Raw genomic sequence first — 27,524 nt, 5'->3', positions numbered from 1 at the left:
TTACTTAAGTAACAATGCTATATAAACGTAGCAATACATATTCTAGTCAATTTAGGCTAGACTTTTTGAATCTGGTAAATGCGGATAAATCCTAAACTGAGATCAAAATCACTGAAAGATAAAATATCCTATTAGTTATAATACACAAAGAAATCAATAGAAAAAAATTTTAACTCTATACAGTGTTTAATATTTTTTAAAGAGATCACAAATAGGCGGGCCACATCACAGGTGGGCTAGCTAGATCATATCTGGGGTAGTATACATGTTCTATCAGATTGCTAGGTTGGCTCTTTTCTGTTATCTACATGTAGGTAGTCACCACACAGCAAACATAAATTTAATGTATATATAAAGGAGAACAGATGCGGAACATATACAAAGGGGAGTTGCAATGAGCTGTGAAGATACCAGTAAACACTGAAATTAGAACGGCATGGTTTAGTGGTATACTTCATCTCCCCCTGGTGCTTTAGGATGAAATAACATGATTTTTTTTTTTTTATTCTACTGGATTAAGAAAAATGTGCATGAGAGATAGCCAAAGCAATTTTTTAAGTGTTTCTATTTTCTGCCATTAATAACTACAAAACAGAACAAATATTTTTAAAGCCTTTTTATGCGGTCACAACCAACAAAGCAACAAAAAGATGAAAAAGGAATATAAATAAAATGGGAATTATACATATTAATCAAAGCACCAACTCATCCTTCTTCTAAGAAACATTAAAGGATTTTCTTTGCACTTTTGTTTATATTATATAGTAGCAAATCAGTTTAAGATTTCAAACGATTTAATTCATACCTCCATTGGTATGTGGTTTCTTTTTAAATGAAATTGTATTAACCATGTCCCACTCTGCTTCGTAACTGTTCAGATGTTCCAGTCCTCGATGAGCTCTTTCTTTTGGGGCCTGGGTCCATTCCACGACTGAACTGGAGTCCTAAAATAATTATAACATATAAGATATTTAGGGACTAAGACTAGAATTTCATTTCAATCAATAACGTCTTCTCAGCTTCTATATAAATTAAGTTTGTAGGTTGTGGCAGATACCTCTGGTGGGAAAGCCAAACACTATTTACTACCCTTTTCTCCCTGGCTCAGCTGACTAAAAAGACAAGAAAACCTTGTCCAGATTCTCCTGCAGTTAGGGTTGCCAATGAAATATAAGCATAAGTCAACAGTAGGGCCTTGGAAATGCTTTTGCTTTCCTAATAAAAGCTCCATCCCTTTTTCCCTATTTCCTGCTTTTGATGCAGCTATGCTGCCTAAAAACATAATAGCCACCTTATAATCATAAAGACAAACACTGCAAATAGCTCCAAACCTCCAGGCTTCTGGTTATTTGAGGAACATACCCAATGGTGGTTACTTATTTAAACCACCATTGGTTGCACATGTCTCTTAATCAAAATTAGCTAAAAGCTACAAATACCATATCTACATGTTCAGTTCTAAAGAACTTTCTATTTTAAAAGAGAATAAAACCAAAAGTCTAAAATGCTATGTTAATAATCTGACTAAATCAAAAAGTTTAACTTCTATTCAACAAAAGATACCACACATAAGTTAAAGATAAGCAAAACTGTGTGAAAATGTTTCCAAAACATATGGAAGATGACAGAAAAACATCCAGAATACAAAAACAACTCCTACCTATGTACTGAGAAATCAACAAACATCAAAAGAGAAAAATAAGGAAATGATATGAACAAGCAAATCAAAGAAGAAATATGAAGTGACAAACAAAGGAAGATGTCCACCTTCAGAAACAATCCAAGAAAAGCAAGTAAAGATGAATTTAAATTTTTCTGGCCCATTCAATTAAAAAATAAAAATATGGAAGACAGTGTGAGGAAATGCTGTATCTCACACTGTTGATGACAGTGCTAATTAGTACTGACTCAAATGTATAATTACGTCATATTTATTAAAATTCAAAATATGCCTGTTTCACAATAACTCTCTTCTCATCTACTTTAGAGAAATACACATGTATACAAAGAGGCAGATACAAGAATTTTCATCACAGAGTTGTTTGTAAAAGTGAAAATCTGAATATATCTTATCATCCATCAATGAAGGAATAAGTAAATAAACTAGCCGGTAGCCAATAAAATGCTAGGCAGAAGTTTAAAGACTGATATCTGTTCATGTGTATATATGTTCAATAATGTAAATAAAATGAAGTAAATAAAATGAAGTTAAGAAACAATGTATGCAGTATAACAACTACATGGAACATATGTAATTAGAAACACACTAGAGAAAACCAGGGATGAATGAATGAATGGATGGATGGATGGATGGATAGATAGATATGATAGGAAATGTGTACCAATAAAAGTCTGGAAAGATATACATTAAACAGGGACAGATTAGGGACAGGGTTCTAGTCAAGCAGGACTTCAACTTTCTATTATTTGAATTTTTTATAACAAGAATGTATTCGTGTATTGCTAGTGTGTAATTCTTTTTAAAAATGGAAAAAGGGGGCTTCCCTGGTGGCACAGTGGTTGAGAGTCCGCCTGCCGATGAGGGGATGCGGGCTCGTGCCCCGGTCCAGGAAGATCCCACATGCCATGGAGCGGCTGGTCCCGTGAGCCATGGCCACTGAGCCTGCGCGTCCGGAGCCTGTGCTCCGCAACGGGAGAGGCCACAACAGTGAGAGGTCCACGTACCGCCAAAAAAAAAAAAAAAAAGGAAAAAAGAAGATTTATAGGAACAGGAATATATTATAAACAAAAGAAATTAATAAGAAATAGAAACAGACTGAAGAATAGAGGGAAAAGCTGAATGAATGAAGTTATAAAGTGTAGTGTTTTTTCCTCCAAGTCCTTCCTCTGATGTCCTTTTTCAGGGAGCCCTCCTCGTTTGCCCAATTTAAAAAAATGCAACCCTTACCACCATCACTACCAACTTTCCCATCAATAGTAGGGAAAGCGAAGCAGCATTTACAGAACCCCACCCCACACAAAGGCTTGGAACTAGTAAATCAGGTACTTCTGGAAACTAGAATAAAGGTTAAGCTGAAAACAGGACTACTAACAAAAGTTGAGAAGACTGAAGGTTTATTCATTGTAAAAGGTAAAACAGATTATCTGTGGATTAGGAGAAACCAGGGACACTGAGCAAAGAGATAATACACTGAAAAACAGGAGAATTAACTGAAAGTTCATCTATATAATAAGTTGGCAAGACTCCCAGCTCTCTTCCTCCACTCAGTTCCCACAACAGTGGAATCCAGCTTTCCCTCTCCAGGCAGGAATCTGTAGATTCTTCTCTGACAAATGACTAGCCCACAAAAGAAGACCCAGGTTTCAATATCGGGGATTCCCCAAGGAAAACAGCCTAGCCAAGTCACCCTGAGTCCCAACTATTAACAAACCTACCCATACATAGAGAGAGTATAATCAGTTTTTTGTGTTTGCTGTTAAATATGAGCACCACAATACAAAGATCACCAAATGTCAAAGGCAAGCGTTTACATAAAAGATAAAGTCCAAATGAAATACGAAAAAAAAAAAGTCAATTAGAGGAGGTGGACTATATACAGAGATGAAAACATCTAAAATACTATCCCTCAGAAATAAGGAAGAATAGTACATCCATGAAGAACAGGATACTATTTTTTAGAAGAGGGGAAAGGGGACACATAACAAAATGTATTAGAAATCTAAAAAACAGCAAAAATGAAAAAGGCAATAGAAGAACTGGAAGATAAAACTGAAGAAATTTCCTAGAAAATAATACACACATACACAAAGAGTTAGAAAATAGTAAAGTATTAAAATATTACAGGACCAGTCCAAAGCATGTAGAGTTCCAGAAAGAAAGAAAATAGAAAATGGAGATGAAGAAGAAATCATCACTAAAATAATTCAAGAATATTTCCTAAAAACTAAAGGATACAAGTTTTCACGTTAAAAAAAAGCCTATCAAGCACCCAACACAGTGGATAAAAAAGACCACAAGGGCACAACATGTCCAGAACATCTACAACACTAGAAACAAAAAGGCAATTCTAAAAGCTTCTAAAGAGGAAAAAAACATAGCAAGGATCAGGAATTAGAATGCAGCAGACTTAACATCAATAAAGGAAATTAGTCAAACCTGAGACAATAACTTTCAAAACTACGAGGGGAAAATTATTTTCAAACTGTAAGTCTATGCCAGCCAGCTATCAATTCAGAATAAGGATAGAAAAGTCTGAAAACAGAAATGTTTTTGCCCTCATACACCCTTTTTCTCAGGAAGCACTGGAGGTGCACCAAAACTAGGGAGTAAACCAAAATATAAGATAGCAGAGGATACAGGAAATGGGGATTAAAATATGGGAAAGAGGCAAAAAGAATCCCCAGGATAATTGCTGCACAGCAAGCCAAAAGAGCAACCAGTTCAGAAGGAACTTGTAAGAAGGCTCTGGAAGAAAAGTTTCTAAGAAGATGACATTGGAAGATCATCTATGCGATTAAATATTTTGAGAAGAAATGCGGACAACTGGGCCATAGTTTCAGGGTGAATTAGAGATAAGATAGAGCTAAATCTCTACCTTCCATAGTGAGATGTCAACACGAAACAAACATTAAACATAAGTTAATCCAACTATTCCATTCCTGGGTTTTCAAGGAAAAATGTATCCACACAGAAACTTGAGTATGAACATTCACAGCAGCATTATTTACATAAGCCTAAAAATGAAAACAACCTAAATGTCCATCAACCGATGAACGAATAAACAAAATGTGGTACATATCCATAAATGCAATATTACTCAGAAAAAAAGAAAAAAAGGAAAGAAACAAAGTACTGACAGGTGCTACAACATGGATGAACCTTGAAAACATTATGCTAAGTGAAAGAAGCCAGTCACAAAAGACCACATATTATATGATTCCATAGATACAATGTCCACAACAGACAAATCCTCAGAGACAGACAGTAAATTAATGGGTGCAGAGGACTGGAGTTAGGTGGGAATGAGGGGTGACTGCTAAGAGGTACAGTTTCTTTTCTGGAAGTAATGGAAATGTTCAAAAGTTAGATATTGGTGATGGTTGCACAACTCTGTAAACATACTAAAAACACTGAATTATATACTTTAGAAGAGTGAATTTTATGGTATATGAATTATATCTCAATAAAGCTTTTATTTAAAAAAAAATGGCATTCCTTCAGTCATGCATTTTTTTCTTAAATACCTTTCCAGCATACAGAATACTAGAAGAATCTAATGCATCATCCAATGGTCTCCAGTCCACTATTACTTCAGCATCCTAGAGAAAGAAATTATTAACCATATTTACTATTCAGCAATATCCTATATTTTTAGTCACCTATACTTAATTCCCTGAGCTGAAAATGAAAATTTTAACCCCTTAAATTTATCAGCACGTTAAATATGGAATATCATATGTAAACCACTATTTGACAACAATGTATATAGATTTCTAAACTCTGCCTTTCATTATAAAAAAATTATATTACTGCAACTTTTACATAAGTTTTAAAATATTCCATACCATTTTACTGGCTTATCTAAAGCATTTTATTTCTAACATCACTTCCATGTTAAATATACAACCATTGCTCAATTACATAATTTTATCTTACATGTGAAATTCAAGCCTGCTGATAATGCCCCAATTATTAATTATTAAATTATTTAAACAATTAAATTAAAATTATATTTTATTTAAACATAAACAATTATTAAATAAAGTCTTTTACTAGAAACATACCTTTTCTAAAACACGTAATATTCCTGAAATCAAGCTGTCTTGGTCACTGGTCTTTCCAAAAGATGAATGAATATACACCCCTTCCTGTTCATATATAATCTGGAATGGCAAAAATAAGATTAAATCACACCATTTTTATTCAATACTATTTCAACGTTTTAAAAAAACTTAAGAGATGTTTTCCTATAATGCCTGAACCAAGTTTCTGGTTATTTCATATAAAAATGTATTATCTTAAAAATACTACTCAGACTTAAAAGCACTTCAAACAAAGATAAACTAGAAGGAAATTTGCTTTGTTATGCATGCAAGTTTTTTGGTTTAGTGATAATCATGATCTTGATCTTCTCCTTAAACAAAGATGTCAGGCTAATTGTTATGTGACCCTATATGCAAATTCCACTTAACATATATTTTTAACAAACATTAAGCAAAGTATTGGGTTCAAACTGAAAATATCCAAAAATAAGAACAGATGAAATATAATGAAAAATTAATGATTTCTAACTATTTCATAACAGCACATAAGTTTATTTTGGTGTGCTTTTGTAGCACAGTGGCATAGAAAATAAGATGGGACTATTAAAAAGTAATGATGAGGACTTCTTGGAAAAACTAGTTTAAACTAGTTCAAGCTCACAAACACTGAGTGCTTCTATATGTAAAAGCATGTAAGACAGTAGGTATAAGAAAATGACTAAGACATGGCCCCTGAACAGTGTCCTATGGGAATACAGGGGAGACAAGTAAATTCCAGAGTAAACTGAAACGTTTATAAAGTTAAGCCTTATGTTCTAAAGGCATAATGTTACATATTAAGATTCTAGGGAGCTTCCCTGGTGGTCCAGTGGTTAAGACTCCACGCTGCCAACACAGGGGGCACAGGTTCAATCCCTGGTTGGGGAACTAGGATCCCACATGCTGTGTGGCGCGGTCAAAGGATAAAACAACAACAACAACAAATATATATATATATATATATATGGAACAAATGGGGAAGAAATATTTGTAACATATACAATAAACATTTAAAAAAAAAGATTCTACTCCTGGGACCAATTTCAAACTATTAAAAAATTTTTTTCATTATGAAAATAAGTAAAAGGGAAATAAAGTAGTCACTTCCAGACATTACAAACTTATGTAATTTTGACATAAGTTTGGAATAGTGTACTTTCTATTTATGTAAACCTTTTATTAATACAATCACATCTCTATTCAGAATACCATGGGGACCAAGAACGCAGGACAAGCAACACAGGCCATCACTATCGCCCCCCAGTTGACATTTGTGGAACACTTATGCACTAAGAATTCCACGTTATAGTTTAATCCTTACAATAACCCAAGACCATAGGTTCTATAACTATATCATTATAACTACATCATTAGGATGAGGAGCCCATCTGTGTGAACAAGAAAATTGAAAGAGAACGATACAAATGGTAAGGGGTGGTGTGGAGTATGAAACCTGGGCAGTCTGACACCAGAGAACTGTTCTCTTAGCCACTGCACCACAAAGCTCCCACATTACTTTTACTGCCTCTCTTGTTATGTTAATCACTTGTGATATAGACTTACATCATGTCAAGAAAGAGTTCTTCCAGTAATCAAGATCACCAGAGAAGTTTTGATCTCAAAAACCCAAGATGGCCTTCAATGAAATAGTTGTTAAACACAAGACTCGCATTAAGCAGAAGGCAAAGACTGGGGACAGCATGAGTTGGGGAGTGGTGAGAAACAATTCTATACTGTTTGTATAGAAATGAAAAATCAGATTTATTCACTCATGTGCACAAAGATATGCATAAGAATATTCACAATAGTATTATTTATAACATGGTGGGTGGTAGAGTAGGAAAGGAGGAAAAGGAAGGTATCAATCTAAATGACCACAGAGAGGAAAATTATAAAATATATTCTGTGATATTCATTCTATGGAGAATACTATTCAGAAGTTAAGAGGTAGATTAAACAGACAGACATATATGGAAAAACCTTCCAATTATACATAATATGATGACACTTATACTTTTAAAAGTTTCTCTATATCTGTGTAAAATACAGAGAACAAGCTCTGGAAGGACACACTTTAATGTTAACAAAGGCTACTTCTGAAAAAGATAATGGGATGGGGAAAGGTTGAAAGAGGAACTGTAACTTTCTATGTTAATGCTGAACTTACTTGAAAATTTCAAAGTATAAATATATAGTTATATATTACTTCAATAATTAAAAATTAATTTTAATGAGTAAAGTAAAAAGAGGGAATTCCAGAAGTATAAACTATAACCTTTCTGGACTTTCGTTTATCAATGTATAAAACAGGGGCCACAAAACAGAAGTATGAAAAGGCTATGGGAAAAATAAAATCCCTTAAAATCTCAAGCTTTTTTGACAAAAGATATCCAGAAACTTCACTTTAGCATATTGTCACCTAATACTCAGCTATCAGAACAATCAAGAGCTCTATAGCTGAAAAAGGGACACTCATTTGCCAAGAAAAGCTTGGTACCATTAATAGTACAATCAAAGATTCTGTGGTACTATTAATACTAAAGAGATTCCAGAGCCTTTATGAAATAAATGAGCCCTAAAGAAAATGAAATACTTCAGGTAACTGAAGCACATTAAGCAGCTCTTCCTTCCCCATACATATGTTAGTGAAGTGTTGCCTTATTCTCTTTTTCATTTAAGAAAAAGTTGAGCTTCCGAAGTAATTTAGGTGGGAAAATATCTTAAAAAGTATTAAAGTACCAGGTACCTCACAAAAAGTCAAAACTGCACTCATCTCACGTTCTGTGTTAACTTTTTAGCACTTTTTGAGGGACAAATTACATGCCCAAAATTCCACAATCCCAAACCCAGACTTGTACTGTCTTTCGAAAGCGGTCATGTTCAGCTTTTTGATTTGAAGAGTGTGATATTACATGCTCTTACAATATTACACCCTTGAGATATTACCTGCTCAATACAAATTAATTCTGCGGAAGGAATAAAATCTGTAAATTTACCTTCATGTGCCACTAAACCTTATGAAGTCTTATAAGACTTAAAGGCGCACAGGTACGTACACACGTACGTACACACACACACACACACACACAATCTGTATTAGTACATAATTTATTTCAAATATAAGATAATAAGTTTTAACTGAATAGCACTTTGTTTTCAAAGCACTCTGATTTCATTAAATCCTCACAGCCAAACTGAATGAGTCAGAATAGATCTCATTACCTCTATGTCCATTTTACAGAAAAATAAACTGAGACACAGACCTGTTCAGTGACTTTACATCAAAGGAAGGAGTGGATTTCATATTTCCTGGCATCTTCACCCATTAAATCTCAACTGTCTCAGGAAACTACCAGAAAAATTCTACATGGCTTCCTTAGAGGAAAGTGGTTTCTGAAATTGCTTAGATGTACAAAATAATGCTGCTTAAAGGACTAAAAACAATTTTTTTTTTTTTTAGGCTGCACCACGCAGCTTGCAGGATCTCGGTTCCCCAACCGGGGACTGAACCCAGGCTCTCAGCAGTGAAAGCAAGACGTCCTAACCACTGGACTAAAAACAATTTTTAAATGCCTTTAATTTATAAATCAATACAGCAGCTAACTATTTAACAATTTGGCCTTTCAACAAAAATCCTTAATTTCTCCCCCATCTGAACTCCTAAACATTCCACAGAAAAAGCTTAGTCCCTTTTATAGCATCTTGGTTTGAATAATTCATTTTAATATTATAGGGAATGATTTTACTTATTTTTTTATTCATAGCATATATATGTTCATCACCACAGTCTGTGGATACATGTATATAATAAAATACAATTGTATCAACTACTTGAAACAGCTCAAAATATAGAAACATAAGTCTAATTAAAAATTTGATCTCAGGGAATTCCTTGGCAGTCCAGTGGTTAGGACTCCACACTTTCACCGCCAGGGCCCGGGTTCGATCCCTATTCCCACAGGCCCAAAAAAAAAAAAAATCGATCTTATAACAATAGCATGAAGATAATATTTCTTCATTAAACTCTACAGTGAATTGATTTTTAAGGAGTACCATTCTTCCATAGGACATTCTGCTTCTTACATTTATCAATGGTAACGATTAATACTTGAAAAGCTATCTCCAAGCTTGTTTGAAATGAAAAATTATTTTGCTACAGGGAACAATTATGATATCAGGAATTTCATCTAAGATAATACTTTCAGTAAAACAGGCTTCCAATTTCCTTACTCTGGTTTTGTTCATAATCTCTAATGCAAAATAAAAAGAAAGGTTCAAATGCTATTACTGGCCATGTAATATTTCTATAATGCATTATTCTACAAAGCATTTCTACATTATCACATTTGATCCTCACAACTCAATTAGATATGTGATATCACTCCCACTTTGTAATTGAGGGAAAAAATGCAAAGAAGTTAAGTGATTTGATCAAGGTTCTCCCATTACTTTGGGGTTCAGACTCAGGTCTGCTCTGATAAGTTTTATTTGCCCGAACAGTACCTAATGTAAAAGGCCATCAACTTAAGGCTTAGCATATGTGGAACTGACAACATTGTTCCAGTATCCTATGTGCTCATATTCCAATCTAAAGCAGTCACCAATTAGCTACATGAGTAGGTCCTCTGTGCTACAGGAAGCAAAGAAAGGGCATCAGTAATGCCTCTTTCTTTCCACTACCTAAGATTTGAGGGGAGACGAAGAGTTCATAGGCATAACAGGAAAATAATATGTAAGTCAGAAAGACAGACAAGAAAAAAATTATATTCCAAGGAGGTCAAGGGCAATGAAAACTAATGTCAGGAAGCTGGCAAATGGAAAGCTATGACAAGAAAAAGACTGAAATGAAAGTCTATACTACTAGAGATGTACAACTTGTTTGAGACTCCTTTTGCAAACAATCCAGACTCTGCGAGTTATCAGCACCAAACATCCCGAATAGCAAGACAATGTATAGTCAGTGAAGACTTCCCGTGATTGTTACCTTAGGGATACAAAGGCACTAAATGTAAACATAAAACAGTCTAAACAATTCTCTAGCATATATACCTGAGATATTACTAAAAGTCTATGTCAAATTCTCCAACCCTAACAACTTATTAATTTGTGATACTTTACAAGGGAACAAATTACATGGCAAAAACATATCTGGAGTATATCTCTAATGGAAACAAAAATGTTTTCATTTTATCTTCCCGTTCATATGGCAGAGAAAGCTCAGTATGAAAACTGTACACAACAGAACATACAGTTGTCGTCAAAAATCAGGATTTGGGTGGTTTGGTGTGTTTTTTGTTTTGTTTTGTTTTTTGATGATTCCTGTATATCCAATCTTTTGAAATCAAGAAGTATTGTGTTTGATACAAGAAATTTAATTCAAACGTGATTCAAGGAAAAATAAGATATCAAATACCATGAAAGACAAAGGTGCAACTGACTGAGAAAAACAAAACTGGAAGTACCTAGTAATACTAAGTGGAGGACAGAGAAGGAGGACAAAAAAAAAAAAAAAAAAAAAACAGGATAGCAGTGTTTAAAAAAATGCTAATAGTAATAAAGAAATGAAAGAAAGTAAGTTCTATAAAAGTTAGGATAGTAGTTACTTAGGGGAAGAGGGGTACCTGCAAAGGTCTATTTCTTGACCACCGTGGTGGTTACAAAGACATTTGCCTTATGAGTTATTAAGTTATGTAAGTGTGATTTTCTGTATATAAATTTTGTTTCACAACCAAAATGCTAAAAATTACTGGTGATAAACACAAAATGTTGGGCTTCCCTGGTGGCGCAGTGGTTGAGAGTCTGCCTGCCTATGCAGGGAACACAGGTTCGTTTCCCGCTCCAGGAAGATCCCACATGCCGCGGAGCGGCTGGGCCCATGAGCCATGGCCGCTGAGCCTGCGCGTCCGGAGCCTGTGCTCAGCAACGGGAGAGGCCACAACAGTGAGAGGCTCGCGTACCGCCAAAAAAAAAAAAAAAAAAAAACCCACAAAATGTGAAGTCTTAAACAGAATTTAAACCATATCTCAAGGATAACAGAGGGATACTGTCAGATGCAAATCATGACATGAATTCAACAATGGAAGGACAGGTCTTGAGAAGAAGGAGAAGGATAGATCAAATAGATTTGAGGGAAAAGCACAACCTATTAATAATTGTGTGTCTCTGCCACCCCCCCAAAAAAAATTGGTGGGGGGTGGGATGGTGGCAGGGACAGGTGAAGGAATGCTGTTGTTGTAGAGAGTACCAATGGAACAGGGAAAAAAGAAACTTTAATATAAATTACAAACTGCTATAACCCATTCTATAAATGTGATGATTACCTTCAGCTACCCAAATATCTACTGGAATTCTCTAAATACTTAGCATTTCATAAAATTCTTGAATGTCTTGCTAACTATGTCACCTCTCAGAAGGTACAGAAGAGAATACAGACCAACAAGAAAGAAATATTTATTAACAAAAACTCTGGAAGACGGGCTTCCCTGGTGGCGCTGTGGTTGAGAGTGCGCCTACCGATGCAGGGGACACGGGTTCGTGCCTCGGTCCAGGAAGATCCCACGTGCCGCGGAGCGGCTAGGCCCGTGAGCCATGGCCGCTGAGCCTGCGTGTCCAGAGCCTGTGCTCCGCAACGGGAGAGGCCACAATAGTGAGAGGCCCGCGTACCCCTCCCACAAAAAAAAAACAACTCTGGAAGAAAAAAGACGATCTCAAAGTTTGTAACAACAAAGGAAACAAATTTGGAACAAGGTAAAACAGTCAGCCTGATCCTGAAGGGGGGGAAAAAAAGAGATGCATATAGAAGAGATATGAGAAGAGGTATGAATCCCACCAAAAGTGGAGAGGAAAAGAACCCTGTAACAGCTTACACTTCCAGCCAAGAATCCCACCAAAAACAGAGGAAAAGGAACTTCCCTGGCAGTCCAGTGGTTAAGACTCTGTGCTTCCACTGCAGGGGACACAGGTTCAATCCCTAGTCAGGGAACTAAGATCCAGCACAGCGCAGTGGGGCCAAGGGAAAAAAAAAAAGAGAGAGAGCGGGGAAAAAAAACCTGTAACAGCTAACCCTTCCAGCCAAGATGGAGTAACAAGAGACTGGATTTACCCTCCCGCAAGGGAAAAAAAAGGCCAAACAATGGTTTTCATCAGGTAATGAAGGATGGTGACTGCTGAGTGAAAATAAACAAATGAGATAAGTTATACTATTGCCCTAGATTATTGTCTTGAGAGAGTTCCCTGCTGTGACAAAGGAGAGAAAACCCAGAAGATGCCCAGTGGTCTCCCTGAGTTGAGGACGCAGAGCTGGGAACTGGGCAAGGCCAAGACAGAGTACCAGACAGAGAAAAGTACACAGATAGAACTGAAGAGATCTGCAGACATCCCCGAGTATTCAGCAGAGAACTGATCAGTAAACTACTTAAGGTCAGAGGAAAACCACCTGAAATTATTAGAAGAAACAATCTGCACTCACACAGAGCTGCTCCCATCAGTGTGGGAAACTTCATAATTCACAGAGCACTAGGTAGAGTACTCAGAATTGTCTTACCTCAGCAATGGGGCAAAATTAGTTTCACATCAAATGCTGTGCTGATAAACAAGGTCCTACTGCAGAGCACAGGGAACTATATTCAATATCTTGTAATAAACCATAATGGAAAAGAATGTGAAAAAGAAAAAATATATATACATATATATATACATATATATATATACATTAACTGAATCACTTTGCTGTACACCAGAAACTAATACAACTTTGTAAATCAACTATATGCCAATCAAAACAAAACATAAATAAATAAATAAATGCTGTGTTGATCCCATCTAACAAAGTTTAAAAGCAAGACCCAAAAGTATTAAATTGTTTCCACATAAGTGCCTTACAGAATAAAACTCAAGAACATTTTATAGGAATACAGAAATACCTAGCACCTAAAAAGATAAAATTCACAATATCTGACATCTGGCTTAAAAACAAAAACAAAAAAAACCCTAACAGACATGCTAACAATCAGAAAAATATGACTCATAATGAGGAGGAAAATCATCCAATTAAATATGACCCAAAATGACCCAAATAATAACATTAAAAGAGAAAGACATTAAAACATTACTATAACTGAATTCCATATGTTCAGGATACTAGAGAAAAGTTAGAACTTGCTAAGAGAAGACATCAAAAACATGAAAAAGATCCAAATTGAACTTCTAGAGATGAAAACTACAATGTCTGAGATGAAATATACACTGAATTGGATAAGGACAGATTACACATTGCAGAGGAATAATGAACTTGAAGTTACAGCAATAAAAACTATATAAAACAAAATACAAAAAAGGGGGGGAAGGGACTGAGAAAAAATTTAACAAAGCATCAACGAGCTGCAAGGAAATTTCAAGTGGTCTAGTATATGTATAACTGAAGTACCTGAAACAGTTGATGGAAAAAAGAAACAGAAAAAAAAATCTTTTTTGAAAAAATAATTGCAGAAGTTTTTCCAAATTTGATTAATACTATAAACCCATAGATATAAACACCAATGAACTCCAAAATGAAAGCAAGAATCACAAAGAAAACTAGATACAGACACGTTGTAATCAAATTATGTAAAATCAGTAATACACAGAAAATCTGAAAATCAGCCAGAGGAATAAACATTAAATATAATAACCGCAGATTCCTTTTTAGAAACAATGAAGACTGAAAACAATGGAGCAATACTTTTTTTTTCCACTTTATTGAGGTATGATTTACATATAAGAAGCTATACATATTTAATATATATAACTTGATAAGTTGAGAATAAGTATACACTCATGAAACTATCATCATCAAGTCACAAACATATCCATCACCTCCCAAAGTTTCCTCCTTCCTCTTTGGAGCAACATCTTTAAAGTAATGAAAACAAAACAAAACAAAACAAAAATACTGTTCACCTACAATTCTATACCCAGAGAAAATATATTCAAAAAAGAAGGTAAAATACAGACTTTTTTAGACATATAAAAGCTAAAATAATTACTATCAGACCTACACTACAAAAAATGTTAAAGTAAGTCTTTCAGGCAGAATAAATTACACTAGAAGGAAATCTGGATCTACATACAGAAATGAATGCCACCAAAAACAGTAGCTATGTGGATAAATATATTTTTCTTGTTAATCAAATCCCCTTCTTTAAAACATAAACAAGCAGATAAATGAATACATGTTTTTTGTGGGGCTTGTAATAGATGCAAAAGTAAAATAACAAAAATAGCACAAAAGCCAGAAGAGAAGTGACAGTATACTGTTCTAGGTTCTTATACCTTATGTAAAGTAGTATAACAACTCTTGAATGTAAATGTCATAAGCTAAAGATGTACTCTGTAAGCCCTAAAGCAATCACTGAAATAGCAGAGTTATAGTGAATTAGTCAACAAAGGAAATAAAAAATAAACACAGAATAATGAAAACTACTTGACTAATCACAAAGAAGACAGAAAAAGAAAATGGAACAAAGGAGAGATGGGACAAATAAAAAACAAACAGCAAGATGATAGACTTAAACTTAACCATATCAGTAATCACATTAACTATAAATCACCTACAGACTCCAACTAAAAAGAGAGAATCAGAGTGAAAAGAAAAGCCCAAAATCTATGCTACCTACAAGAAAAGTATTTTAAATATAAAGACACAAATAGGTTAAAAATTAAAAGATGAAAAGATATGCCAACGCTAATCAGAAGCTAGAATGGCTATATTAATATCAGACAAAAATAAATTTTAGAGCAAAGAAATATTACCAGGTAGAAAGATATTTTCATAGTGATAAAATGGTCAGTGCCTCAAGATTACCTAACAATTCCACATGTTTATGCACCTAATACCAGACCTTCAAAATACATGAAGCATAGAGTGATAGAATTGCAAGAAAAAACAAACAAGTCCACAATTACAGTCAGAGATTTCAAACCCCTCTCTCAATAACTGATTAAACAATAGACAGAAAATCAGTAATAACACAGAGGACTTGATAACACCATCAACCAACTGGACCTAATTTACACTCAAAACGTTCCACCCAACAACACTTGCCAAGACATATCAAAACTTGGGCCATAAAACAAATCTCAATAAACTTAAAAGAATTCAAGTATATTCTGTGGAAGTAAGTTATAAATCAGTAATAGAAATATCTTCAGAACATTCTCACATATCTGGAAATTAATAACATATTTATAAATAACCCAAGGGTCAAGAAGAAATCAAAGGAAAATTAGAAAGTATTTGAACTCAATGAAAATGCAAACGCATCGTATTAAAATCTGCGTAGGGCCACTAAAACAGTGCTTACTGGGAAACATAGCATTACATGCCTTTATTAGAAAAGAAAAAAGGCCTCAAATTAATGACCTGAGCATCTACCTTAAGAAACTAGAAAAAGAAATGCAAATTAAACCCAAAGTAAGCAGAAAGAAAAATCAGAGTAGAAATCAATAAAATAGAAAAAAGAAAAATGGGGGATGGGAGAAGAGATCAATGAAACTGAAAGCTAGTTCTTTGAGAATAAAACTGGTAAAACTCTAGCCAAACAGATGAGGAAAAAATAAGAGACACAAATTAACAATATTAGGAATTAGAACTTTAACATCACTACAAATGTATACAAGTAAAAGAGATACTAAGAAAATTTATGAACAATTTAGACTAATAAAACTGACAACTTCGGACTTCCTTGGTGGCGCAGTGGTTAAGAATCCGCCTGCCAATGCAGGGAACACGGGTTTGAGCCCTGGTCCAGGAAGATCCCACATGCCACGGAGCAACTAAGCCCGTGTGCTACAACTACTGAGCCTGTGCTCTACAGCCCGTGAGCCACAACTACTGAGCCCAAAAGCCACAACTTCTGAAGCCGGCACGCCTAGAGCCCATGCTCCACAAGAGAAGCCACCGCAATGAGAAGCCCGCACACCGCAACAAGAGTAACCGCTGCTTGCTGCAACTAGAGAAAGCCCGTGCAGCAACAAAGACCCAACGCAGCCATACATACATACATACATAAGTTTATTTTTAAAAATTGACAACTTAGACAAAACAAATAAATTCCTTAAGAGGCACAGCTATCAACACTCACAGATGAAAAAGATAACCTGAGTAGCCCAGTATAAATTAAGGAAATTCAATTTTTTTAAATTAATTTTTATTGGAGTATAGTTGATTTACAATGTTGTGTTAGTTTCTGCTGTACTTTTTTTTTTGGCCACACCGCGAGGTTTTGTGGGATTTTAGTTCCACGATCAGGGACCAAACCTGAGCCCTTGGCTGTGAGAGCACGGAGTCCTAACCACTGGACCACCAGGGAATTCCCTGAATTTTTAGTTAAAAACCTTCCCACAAAGAAAATTCCAGGCCTAAATGGTTTTACTAGTAAGCTCTGCCAAATATTTAAGAAAGAAGTAATACCAATCCTATACAAACTCAGGAAAATGAAGAGGAGGAATACTTCCCAACTCATTCTAGGAGCCCAGCACTACCCTGACACTAAAATCAGACAAAAACAAGAAAATAAAACTATAGACCAATATCTCACATGAACTTAGGTACAAAAATTTTAAATAAAAATTGAATCCAACAATATGTAAAAAGGAAAATACTTCATGACCAAGTGGGGTTTACTCTTAGGGTTGGTTTAATATTAAAAAATCAATCACTATAATTCATCACAATGAAAAATTTTAAAAAGAAAAACCATATAAATCATCTCAAAAGATGCAGAAAAAGGATTCAACAAAATCCAACATCTATTTCAGACAAACACTCTCAGCAAATCAGTCATAGAAGGGAAACTTCTTCAGCCTAATAAAGGGCAACTATGAAACAGTACAGCTGACATCATATACTTAAAAGACTGAATGCTTTCTCCTAAGATCAGGAACAAAGTAAGTATGTCCACCCTTACCACTTCTACTCAACACTTTACTTGAGGTTTCAGACACTACAAAAAAGAAGAAATAAATGGCATCTAGATCAGAAAAGAACAAGTAAAACAACTTATTTACAAATGACACGACTGTCTATGTAGAAAAGCCACTGGAATCTACCAAAAAGCTACTATAACTAGGTGAATTAAGGCTCCGGCAGAGAAAATATATTTGCAAATCATATTGTATATGTAATAAAGGACTTGTATCCAGAAGATAAAAAGAACTCTCAAAACTCAGTGACAAGAAAATGAAGAAAACAATTTATTCAATAAAATAAAGTGGGCAAAAGGTTTGAACAGACACTTCAAAGAAAGTATAGGGATGACATAAAATCCCATGAAAAGATGCTCAACATCGTAAGTCATTAGGGAACTGCAAACTGAAGCCATCTATTAATTCTAAAAACAAACGTGCCAAATGTTTCTTTTTTTGGTGGGGGGGGGCACCATGTGGCATACAGTATCTTAGTTCCCCAACCAGGGATCGAACCCACACCCCCTGCAGTGGAAGCATTAAGTCTTAACCACTGGACTGCCAGGGAAGTCCCCAACATGCCAAATGCTGACAAAGATGTGGAGCAACTGGAACTTTCATACACCACCAGTGGGAATGTAAAATGGTACATCTACTTTGGAAAATAGTTCGGCAGTTTCTTAAAATGCTAAACATGCAACTAACATTACAATCCAGCTATTCTACTCCTAGATATTTGCCCAAGAAAAGAGAACGCACATACTCATATGACACATACTCATATCAATGTTCACAACACCTGTATTTGTAACAGCCAAAAGTGGAAAAAACCCGAACGTCTATCAATGGGTGAATGGATAAGCAAATTGTGGTATACCCATACGACAGGAAACTACATGGCAATAAAAAGGAGTTAACTAATGATACATACAGCAACATGAATGAACCTCAAAATAATTATGCTGAATGAAGAAGGTCAGACCAAAAACAGAGTACATACCATATCATTTCATTTATATAAAGTTGTAGAAAATGCAAACTAATCTATAGTGACAAAAAGCAGCTCAGTGTTTGTCTGTGGACAGGATGAAGGTAGTGATAGATTACAATAAGTCAGGAGGAAACTCTGAGTGGTAGACATGTCATTCTCTTGATTCTGTTGATGGGTCCATAGTGTATATATACATCAAAAGTTAGCACATTATACATGCTATATGCAACTTACTGTTTGTCAAGTGGCACCTCAATAAAGCTGTATAAAAAATAACTTACAGGAAAAGTCTATTTTTTTAAACTTCAAAACGCTGTATAAAAGTAAATACGTTAAGTAAAGATATTTTACTTTTAAAAAAAAGCAGAAAAGAAAGAAAAAAGAAAAAGAAGTTGATCCTGCCTCAAAAAAATTAAAAAATCACACCCTACCTGTTTTTCATTGTGGATTAAGTGTCCATAGGGAGCAAAAACTATCAAGGACATTCAAACACTTGCCACTTGGTGGTGCTAAACTAATTATCTAAACTTGAGTCGACAAACTTTTATTAGGCACTTATTATGCGCCAGACACCATGGAGAACAGAAAAATAAACAAGATAAAGTTCCTTGCCTGTATGTATCTGGCAATGTTATAAAAAAGATAAAATCTTTACACAAGCTAGAATATTCTAAACTGCTCCCCACCCTCTTGGGAGGAAAAAAAAGAACAATGTGTAAAGGTACTAAAGAAAGGAAAAAAGTTCTCCATTTGGAATAAAATTGTCTCAGGCCCTTCAAGTTCTCCTTTATTCTTAAATATCTGCTAAGATGCATAAGCAGGTAATTATATTTATAAAACTTCCAATGACAGCCTGCTGATGGCAATAGAAAATTCAGATTTTTTTCTTCCAAAGGAACCATGTCCGACATAACTCATTAAAAGTGCTCTGGGGACCACAGCAAATGTTTTAGAATAAACTTACTGACCTTTAATTTAGCAAAAGTTAGAATGAAGTTGCACAATATAGTAGCAGATAAATTTTTATATTACTCCTACACTTAAGTGGGATTGGATTTTTGTGTTACAATTATTATAATATTTTCAAAAACTAAAGATAAATGAAAACATTCAACCCAAATATCTGAAATTTACTCTTAGGCTTAGGGATAAAATTCTTGCCTTAAATCTCTGTCCAAACCTGGAAACCCAACACCTACCATACACAACATACATTCTTGAACTTTAGGAACTGTGAATTTTATAAGCTAAATTTAACAACAAGAAAGTTACAAAAATTCAGTTTCTTTGAAATCATTCAGCATATAAATAATGTAAATTTTGGATTAGAGACAGTATCACCAGGAAATGCCAGTGTAAGCCCTGAAACTCTAATGAGTTCTACACCCAAATATCTAAGCAGCCACTTGATATCTCCACTTGAATAATCCACAGGCATCTTATACTCAGTATGTTTTATCCTAAATCTGCTCTTCTGATATTCCCAACTCTGTGTAAGACATTCCATCCACGCAGTATCTTAAATGCCTCTTTCACCATACTCATCCTACCTCCTAAATCCCTCAAATCTTCTCTGACACTGACCCCTCATCATATGTAGCCTGGGTTTACTAAAATAACATTCTGGTCTCTCTTCCCCAAGCTAATCACCTTCCAATAATCTGTGTAAACTGTATAATGTATAACCACTGCCAAAAATGATCTTAATAAAACGTACATCTGACCAATCCACACCTAAGCTCAAAATCCTTCTGACAACACACTTTACATCTACAGCTATGCAACACCTGACACTCCCAAATACTTCCTGCCTTGGGACCCTCTGAACTCACCTGTTCCCTCAAAACCTTGTGCCTTTTTGTATGTGTGCATTCTGTTCCTTCTACCTAGAACACCCTTTTATACCTTCTCTCTGCAAACAACTTCTATGAAGTCCTTCAAAAGAACACAATAGCCCGTCCAACACTTCCAATCACCCCCATTCCACCTAATCTGATTTAGAAGTTTCTTTACTCATACACATTTATTAGGCACCAACTAGATGTGGGGAGTAAAAGGTACTGGTGGAAAAACATACATCGTAAAAAGTGTCTAACTAAACTAGTAATGTCATGTAAATCAATGGTCACAGAAGAGTGTGATAGAAGTATGCACAGGATCCTGTATGAGATGTCAATTTCAGTTATTTCTTCAACAGATGTACAGTGAATGCCTAACAATGTGCCAGGCACAGAGTAAGCTTCTAGGTATAAATAAATAAGACTCAGTCACTGCCTTCCTAGCAATCTAATTGGGGATTAGGACAAGAAAACAGACAATTACAACATATGATGGAGGTTGAATAGGCTGCCACAGCAGACCCTAATAAATTATAGCTAACCTAGATGTAAGGGGCTCAGGCAGGATGAGAAATCAGGAAGACTTTAACTAGAGTGACATATAGCCTGAGACCTGAAGAATGGCAATTTTAACTAGAAGAGGGTATATGTTCTTGGAAGAACCTGTATGTTCTATACAGAGAGCAGTAGTTCAGTGCATGGCTGCAACCCAGATCAGACAGTACTAAGAGTTTAGAGACAAGAGTAGAGACCAGATCAGATCATACCGGATTTTTAAGCCATGCTCAGGAATTTGGGAGTTTGGAATTCACCCTGAAGATGATTATTTGCCACTAGAAAGTCATTAGAAAGTTCTTGCAGGGAATGGTATGTCAGACCTGCCTTTTCTAAGCCAACACACCGGCTGCAGAGCCAAGAATGAACAGCTGCAGTAATCCAGGGAGGAAGCGATTCATGGTTGCTTGAACCAAGGCAGTGGCAGAGGGATGAAGAAAGGCAGATGGCTTGTAATGATATTTAGAAGGTCAAAATGATAGGACTTTGTGACTGATTAGATGTGGGAGGTGAAGGGAAAGGAGTCAAGGACAAAACTGAGTGTATGCGGTTATTCACTGAGAGAATACAGAAGGAAGAAAGTAAACAATGAGTTTTATTTGGGGTGTGTTAATCAGTAATGACTGTGTAACTCAAAGAAATGCAGAACACAGGTGGTTTTAAGAGTAACAAACCACACAAATTTTGAGAGTGAAGACAGAGAGATATTGAGATACTGAGGATGGTACAATTCTCAATAAAGAGCAGGCAGCAGAACTATTACTGCATCTTAAGCGTATCAGTGTACCAAACAATGTCAGACAGGAGGGCAGTATGGAAGGTATAGTATAACAAGGATTAAACGAATGACTTCTCTTATACCAACGACTACAGACACACCATAGATTGCACAAGAAACAGTGAATGGATTTCATAAGGATTTCCTTCCACCAAAAAGTGAAAATTAAAAGGCTGGGTTACAATTTTTCATTTAGTCTCAGCAGCATTTTGAATTCTTCCCCCAAAAGTCGTGTTTTTATTAAATCACAAATTGAAATGACTTGTTGCAGACTACTGTGCTGTGTCGAGAATAAAGGACTCAGCACACAGAAGGTACTCAAATGTTTGTTAAAGAATGCTAGAAAAATAAAGACGACATACTCATATTGTATCCTACACAAGGAAGGTTACTACCATGTTACAAGATCTAGTCTAAGAAAATTCTCCAGGAAAACCTGCTAGATACTAAGAATCTTAATCTTTCTTAAGCAAGGGGTTTCACAGGACTACAAGCATATCTAAAAGGAACTGGAAGGGACCAAATTTAAGCTACAAAATAAATTCTTACTAAAAATGCCATAAAAAAAACTCAAAGAAAAAATAACAGGTGATTTCCCAATTGTTTCAAGTTATTTTCAATAGAACCAAATTCTAACACAGCCTAACACAGTAAAAACACAGACCTAGAGTGAAATGCAAATATACTAAAACAGGACTTTTTAACTCCAAAACAAGAGTGCTATTAGTGAACACACCTCTCTTCCTCTAGTCTCCCTTCATTTTTTTCTACTTTCTTGCTCTTTCTTCTTCACTGAATACCTACTATATGCCAGAATGTCTGCCAGACACAGGTAAAACATTTCAGGCCCTGCCCTCATGAGGATCAGTCTACAAGTCTCAAGAAAACGAACATTCACTAAAATTAGCACCACTTCAAGGACCTAAAACTCATATTTACTTTCTTATTTAAACAAGCGAGTGGTTTTTAGTGAATGTTTTCCTTCTGAAGAACTGAAGTCTGTAATCTCCAAGGTAAGGGGCTATCTGATGTATCCCCAGTGCCTAAAACAGTGCCTGGAAGAAAGCAGATACTTAATAAATATTTGTTGAATAAATGAATAAAAGTAAACTGCAACCATCAGAGGCACTGGGTATAAGGCCAAAACCTATTTCAGACTATCGCTTTTCTCCCGCCTTCTCTGCAATGAGTCAACTCATTCCATTAATTCAACTCATTCCATTAATTATCCTAAAGCAGGATAGCCTTTGCAGTCAGTGTCCCTATTTCTCCCCTAAAAATTCACAGGAGGATCTATATGAGAAGATGAGTGTTAGCTGAACCTACTGCGATAATCATTTCACAATATATATAAATCAAACCAATAGGCTGTATGTCTTAAGCTTATACAGTGATGTACATCAATTATTTCTCAATAAAACTGCGGGAAATAAAGATCACAGCCAGGAAAAAAAAAATTCACAACAGAATGTCAATCTTTCCCCCCTATTTGGTTGATTGTTAAAACATATGGTTCTATATATACATAGCAACAAAGAATAGCTGAACTCCAAGAACTAATCAGGGTTTATAATCAAACTCAAACCCACTTTCACAGGCTTAGCTAAGAAAAATATACATAGATGAAACACTGAATCCATCCACTCATGTTGACAACAACCTACCCCTGAATTCAGTCAAATCATCAGAGACCTAAATACATCAAATCAGTACCCTGTATTTACTGAACTACTTAGCTAGCCACTGGTATAAAACCATCAGCATACTAATGGGCATTATAGGGTTGTGGGGTTTTTTAACCATAAGGATACAATATGCTATATAATCAAATTCATTATAGTACATAGTATAAAGAAACTACAGAAGAGTTTATCCTTGGATCTAATCTTCAGAAACTAGTTTTTTTGGGTTTTGCTCCTGGTTTTATTTTATTGTAGATCCTGTAATTCTTATTATTGATCAAGTTCCCCTCTTTGGCAAAACTGTAGCCCACTAAAGCATAGAGTTTATTTAATAATCGTACTTCCAGTTCCATTTACCTTTCTTACCCTTATTCACTTTCCTTTTTTGTTTTTTCCCTCTGATTTATTTTAAATAACTATAGTGCTTTAATATTTGTAAGCGGCCTTAATCTCTCTGTAGAAAGTGGCAGCAAAAATAAACATTCAACTACTTCCAAATCAATAATAACCTTACAACTTTAAGACCGTCTGAAAGATCTTCCTTAACAATAGTAATAATAGCAGCTAAAATTTAAGCACTTACCTGATGCCAGGTACTATTCTAAATGCTTTGCAAATATTAACTCATTTAATCCTCTCTACAATTCCATGATGGAAAATAATTATTACCCCCATTTTACAAATAAGAAAACTGGTGCACAGAAAGTGAAGAAATTTGACCAAATTAACACAGCTATAAAGCAGTGGAGCTAGGTTCTGAACCCAAGCAATCAGATTCCCATCTCCTTAACCACTGCCCTACTGTGATGATTTTTCATTCATCAAAACTATGTGACTTCTAAAACAAGGTATTTTTCAAATCCTAAAATAACACTGAGAGTTAGAACTGAAGTAATTTCAAAAACGAAGTTCACACCCATACCAAAAACCATATTCTAAACCTTTAAAATTCTGCCATACCCAACCAATGACTTGCCGGGAAATTAAGATGATGAATAACACCTACACAGTATCTACTACGTGCCAGGCTTTGTTCTAACACATTTACTTATTAACCTTAAAAATCCCATAAAGTATGTACTATTATCATCCCCATATTACAGATAAGGACACTGAAGCATAGAGAGGTTAAATAATTTGACTAAAGTCACTAGCAAGTGTGAAGTTAGTTTTTGAAACTTGTTTGGCTCCAGAGTCCAAGCTCTTGACTGTTATCTTACACTGCTTCTCCATATGACAGAGATTAACTTCCTCCCCCCATCACTTCCTACACTCAAAGTTCAAAGCAAGCAAAGTAGTCTTAGTAGAAAAGTTACTCTACATCCTAGATCTCAACACCAAGAGGTTCTAATTCAACAGAGTTGGGTTGTGGCCCAGCACCTATATTCTTTAAAAGTACCACATGTGAGTCTTACAAGTCTTGGTTAACATTCACTGCCCTAGGTTTCTAAATTAGACAGGTCTTAGCTGAACCTTTGGGGTGGCGGGTGAGGAATAAATAAATACAGAGAGACACACATATACACACTCTTTCATAAATGTGTGTGTGTGTGTCTTCTTTGCATTCCCCTGTCCCAAAGAAACAAGACTGGGAAGTAGGGAAGCATAAGACAAAGCCAGAAAGACAATATGGCTTTTTATGCCATGTTAGCCAGCCTTGAGTATTATTTCAATGGGGACAATAACAAAATTAAGATTTTTTGTTTGTTTTTTAAAGCAAGAGACAATCAGACTTGTGCATTAGAAAATAACTCCAGTGGTTGTGTAGAGGAGACGGTGGGCAAAGAGACTGCAGACAAGGAGAAAAATCAGCCAAGAGCTCAAGACTAAATGCCTGAATGAACTAAGCACTGAGAATGAAGAGGATGCAGCAAATTTAAGAAACCTCTTTAAGGTAAAACTGGTAGGGCTTGGTTATTGCTTAGACGTTGTTATAGAAATGGACATCTCCAAGTTTGTTTTACATGCAACCAGGTGAATGATGATGCCATTAAACTAGATCTGAACTTGCTGAGGGAAGAATAAGTGGCTTTTGCTGGTCATCATACAATTATTTGGGAGAAGGGCAGCTTTGGGCATGGAAAAATAATTTAGATGGAGTGATGAGAATGGGTATAAATTTGCAATGAGTGAGAATAAATGAGGTGACGAAGCAGAGCTAAGAAATAAAAGACTAATAAGTCACATTATGAAAGGCAATGACTGGAAGGAAAGGGTGGAAAAAGTCTTATATTTTACAACTCTGCTTCATCTCAAGGGTTCTATCAAAATCAATCCACACCTGAAAAGTGTAGTTCAAACAGAAAGGATCCCTTCTTGGAAAGTCCTAGATAAAAAAAAAATCAAACAATATAACCTTAAAATATGTAGTGAGCCAAGCAGAAGATCAGCATCCACCCTGAAGACAAAACTGACAAGACAACCAAAGACCGTGAAAATCTGAAAACGATGACCAACCCATCATTTAAAATACTCAATATGGAGAAGTATGTAATTTTTTATAAAGTTTTTTATTATTTCATGTAATCTTAGCAACTCCAATACAAGAAATAATGTCTGGCACCACATCCATTCTGGGGATAAAGAAAATGAAGGACGGAGAATTCAGGCTTGCTCAATTTCCCAAGGTCACCCTCCAGAGTAACAGTACTGTGTTATTCTGGCTAGTGGTCCATACACTAAAGCACAAACGCTGTCAAATAATTCAAAATGGGATGGAGAGAGCAGCATAAAGAAAATGAGTGAAACTCAAGGAACGGAGAAAGCTATCTGCGAAAAGTAAGTAGTCCTTGGTGTTAGATGAGTCACTACCCGACCCAACTGTTTTCGAAATACTCGCGCAATGGGAAATGCTTCCAGTAGCATGCCACGATAGTCCTAACCAACAGGCATTAAGATGTGTCCTCGGAACATGAACAGGCACTATGCGATAAACTATCCTCCGCACCTAATCCGAATTCCTAACGAACTATCACGACGGGGTCAATGACCACCTCCGTAAGACTGTACCACAGAGTCTCCAACGGGAACATCACAGATTTGTCTAGGAAATAAATACCGTAACTAACGCCTTCCCAGACAAGCGTGCGATGCTGTAAATCTCCAGCTCCCTGAAGGGAAACATGCCCTGCTGTTCACCATCACCAACCAACTCGGCAACCTGGTAAAATGGATCCAATACACTCTTGGTTTGCACAGCTGCAAAGCACCTGTTTTCAGCTCTTCCCGAAGAGGACAAAGATGCCTTCACCAGAGTGAAGCAAAGGCGAGTTAGATTAGGAAGAGAAAAAATCCTGGAGTCCGAAGAGCAGACATAAAGAGCTCCAGTCAGAGAAAATCAAGACAGCAAAAGAAAGCAACGGGGCAACCACCTGTCTCTTAAGAAGGCAATACAAATAAAAGCCCCTCGCCCTGGGACAGAGCCGACCAGAACGGCGCCGAGGCCTAGCTGGCCTTGGAGCAGGAGCCGGGTCTCTTAATTCCCGGACTGAGCCGGCATTCTCGAGAGAACAGCTGACACCACCTAGTCATCTTCTCCTGCATCCTCCACAGGCTGTTCCTGACACAGAAAGGCCCTCGCATCCCTCTCCGGCCAGGCTCCAAGCAGCAAAAACAGCCCCATCCCGAAGAAAAACAGGAATGTTTCCCGCGGCCGTTACCTACCTTCCCGCTCACAACCACCGCCGCCGCCATGTTTGCTGCGCGTGCCTTTGATGACGTAGCAGCGTCTCACGTGTCTCTCAGACTCACAACAACATCCGGCAAAAGTAGGCTGATATCCGGGCGGGAAAGGGGCGGGGAGTGGCGGGAATGGCGAGGAGTGACGGGCGGGGACGGGAGGAGCCTCCTGACGCATGTGCACTGAGTAGGCCTCGGAGGCCTCTCGGGTGGAGTCGCTGGTGCATACTGCGCATGTGCCAGTTTATTTTCCTTGGAGGGTAAGTAATTTGAAGTGTTTTTGCTTTGGGGATTGG

The 27,524-nt window shown here is 36.2% G+C and overlaps 1 protein-coding gene across 6 annotated transcripts in view; it reads right to left on the bottom strand.

The window, feature by feature from the left end:
* TBC1D15 (TBC1 domain family member 15) overlaps nt 1-27,303 on the bottom strand; it is a 64,161-nt gene extending 36,858 nt beyond the window's left edge. For 3 of the 6 annotated variants that reach the window (XM_049694983.1, XM_033409595.2, XM_033409596.2), the window contains exons 1-3: nt 5,746-5,844; nt 5,206-5,280; nt 806-944 (exon numbers count right to left, since the gene is read on the bottom strand). In XM_049694983.1, coding sequence (XP_049550940.1) covers nt 806-851 — 46 coding nt within the window. In that variant the 5' untranslated portion in view covers nt 852-944; nt 5,206-5,280; nt 5,746-5,844. Of the gene's footprint in view, nt 1-805; nt 945-5,205; nt 5,281-5,745; nt 5,845-27,213 lie in introns of those variants that run through there. The other 3 variants (XM_004281899.3, XM_049694984.1, XM_004281900.3) reach the window with 2 other exon arrangements.
* Between the last annotated feature and the right edge of the window lie 221 nt (nt 27,304-27,524).

This window comes from Orcinus orca, chromosome 11, assembly GCF_937001465.1.
Source record: "Orcinus orca chromosome 11, mOrcOrc1.1, whole genome shotgun sequence".
NCBI lineage: Eukaryota > Metazoa > Chordata > Mammalia > Artiodactyla > Delphinidae > Orcinus > Orcinus orca.
Note: the sequence above shows the minus strand (reverse complement) of the source record. Positions and strands in the feature narration are given on the sequence as shown.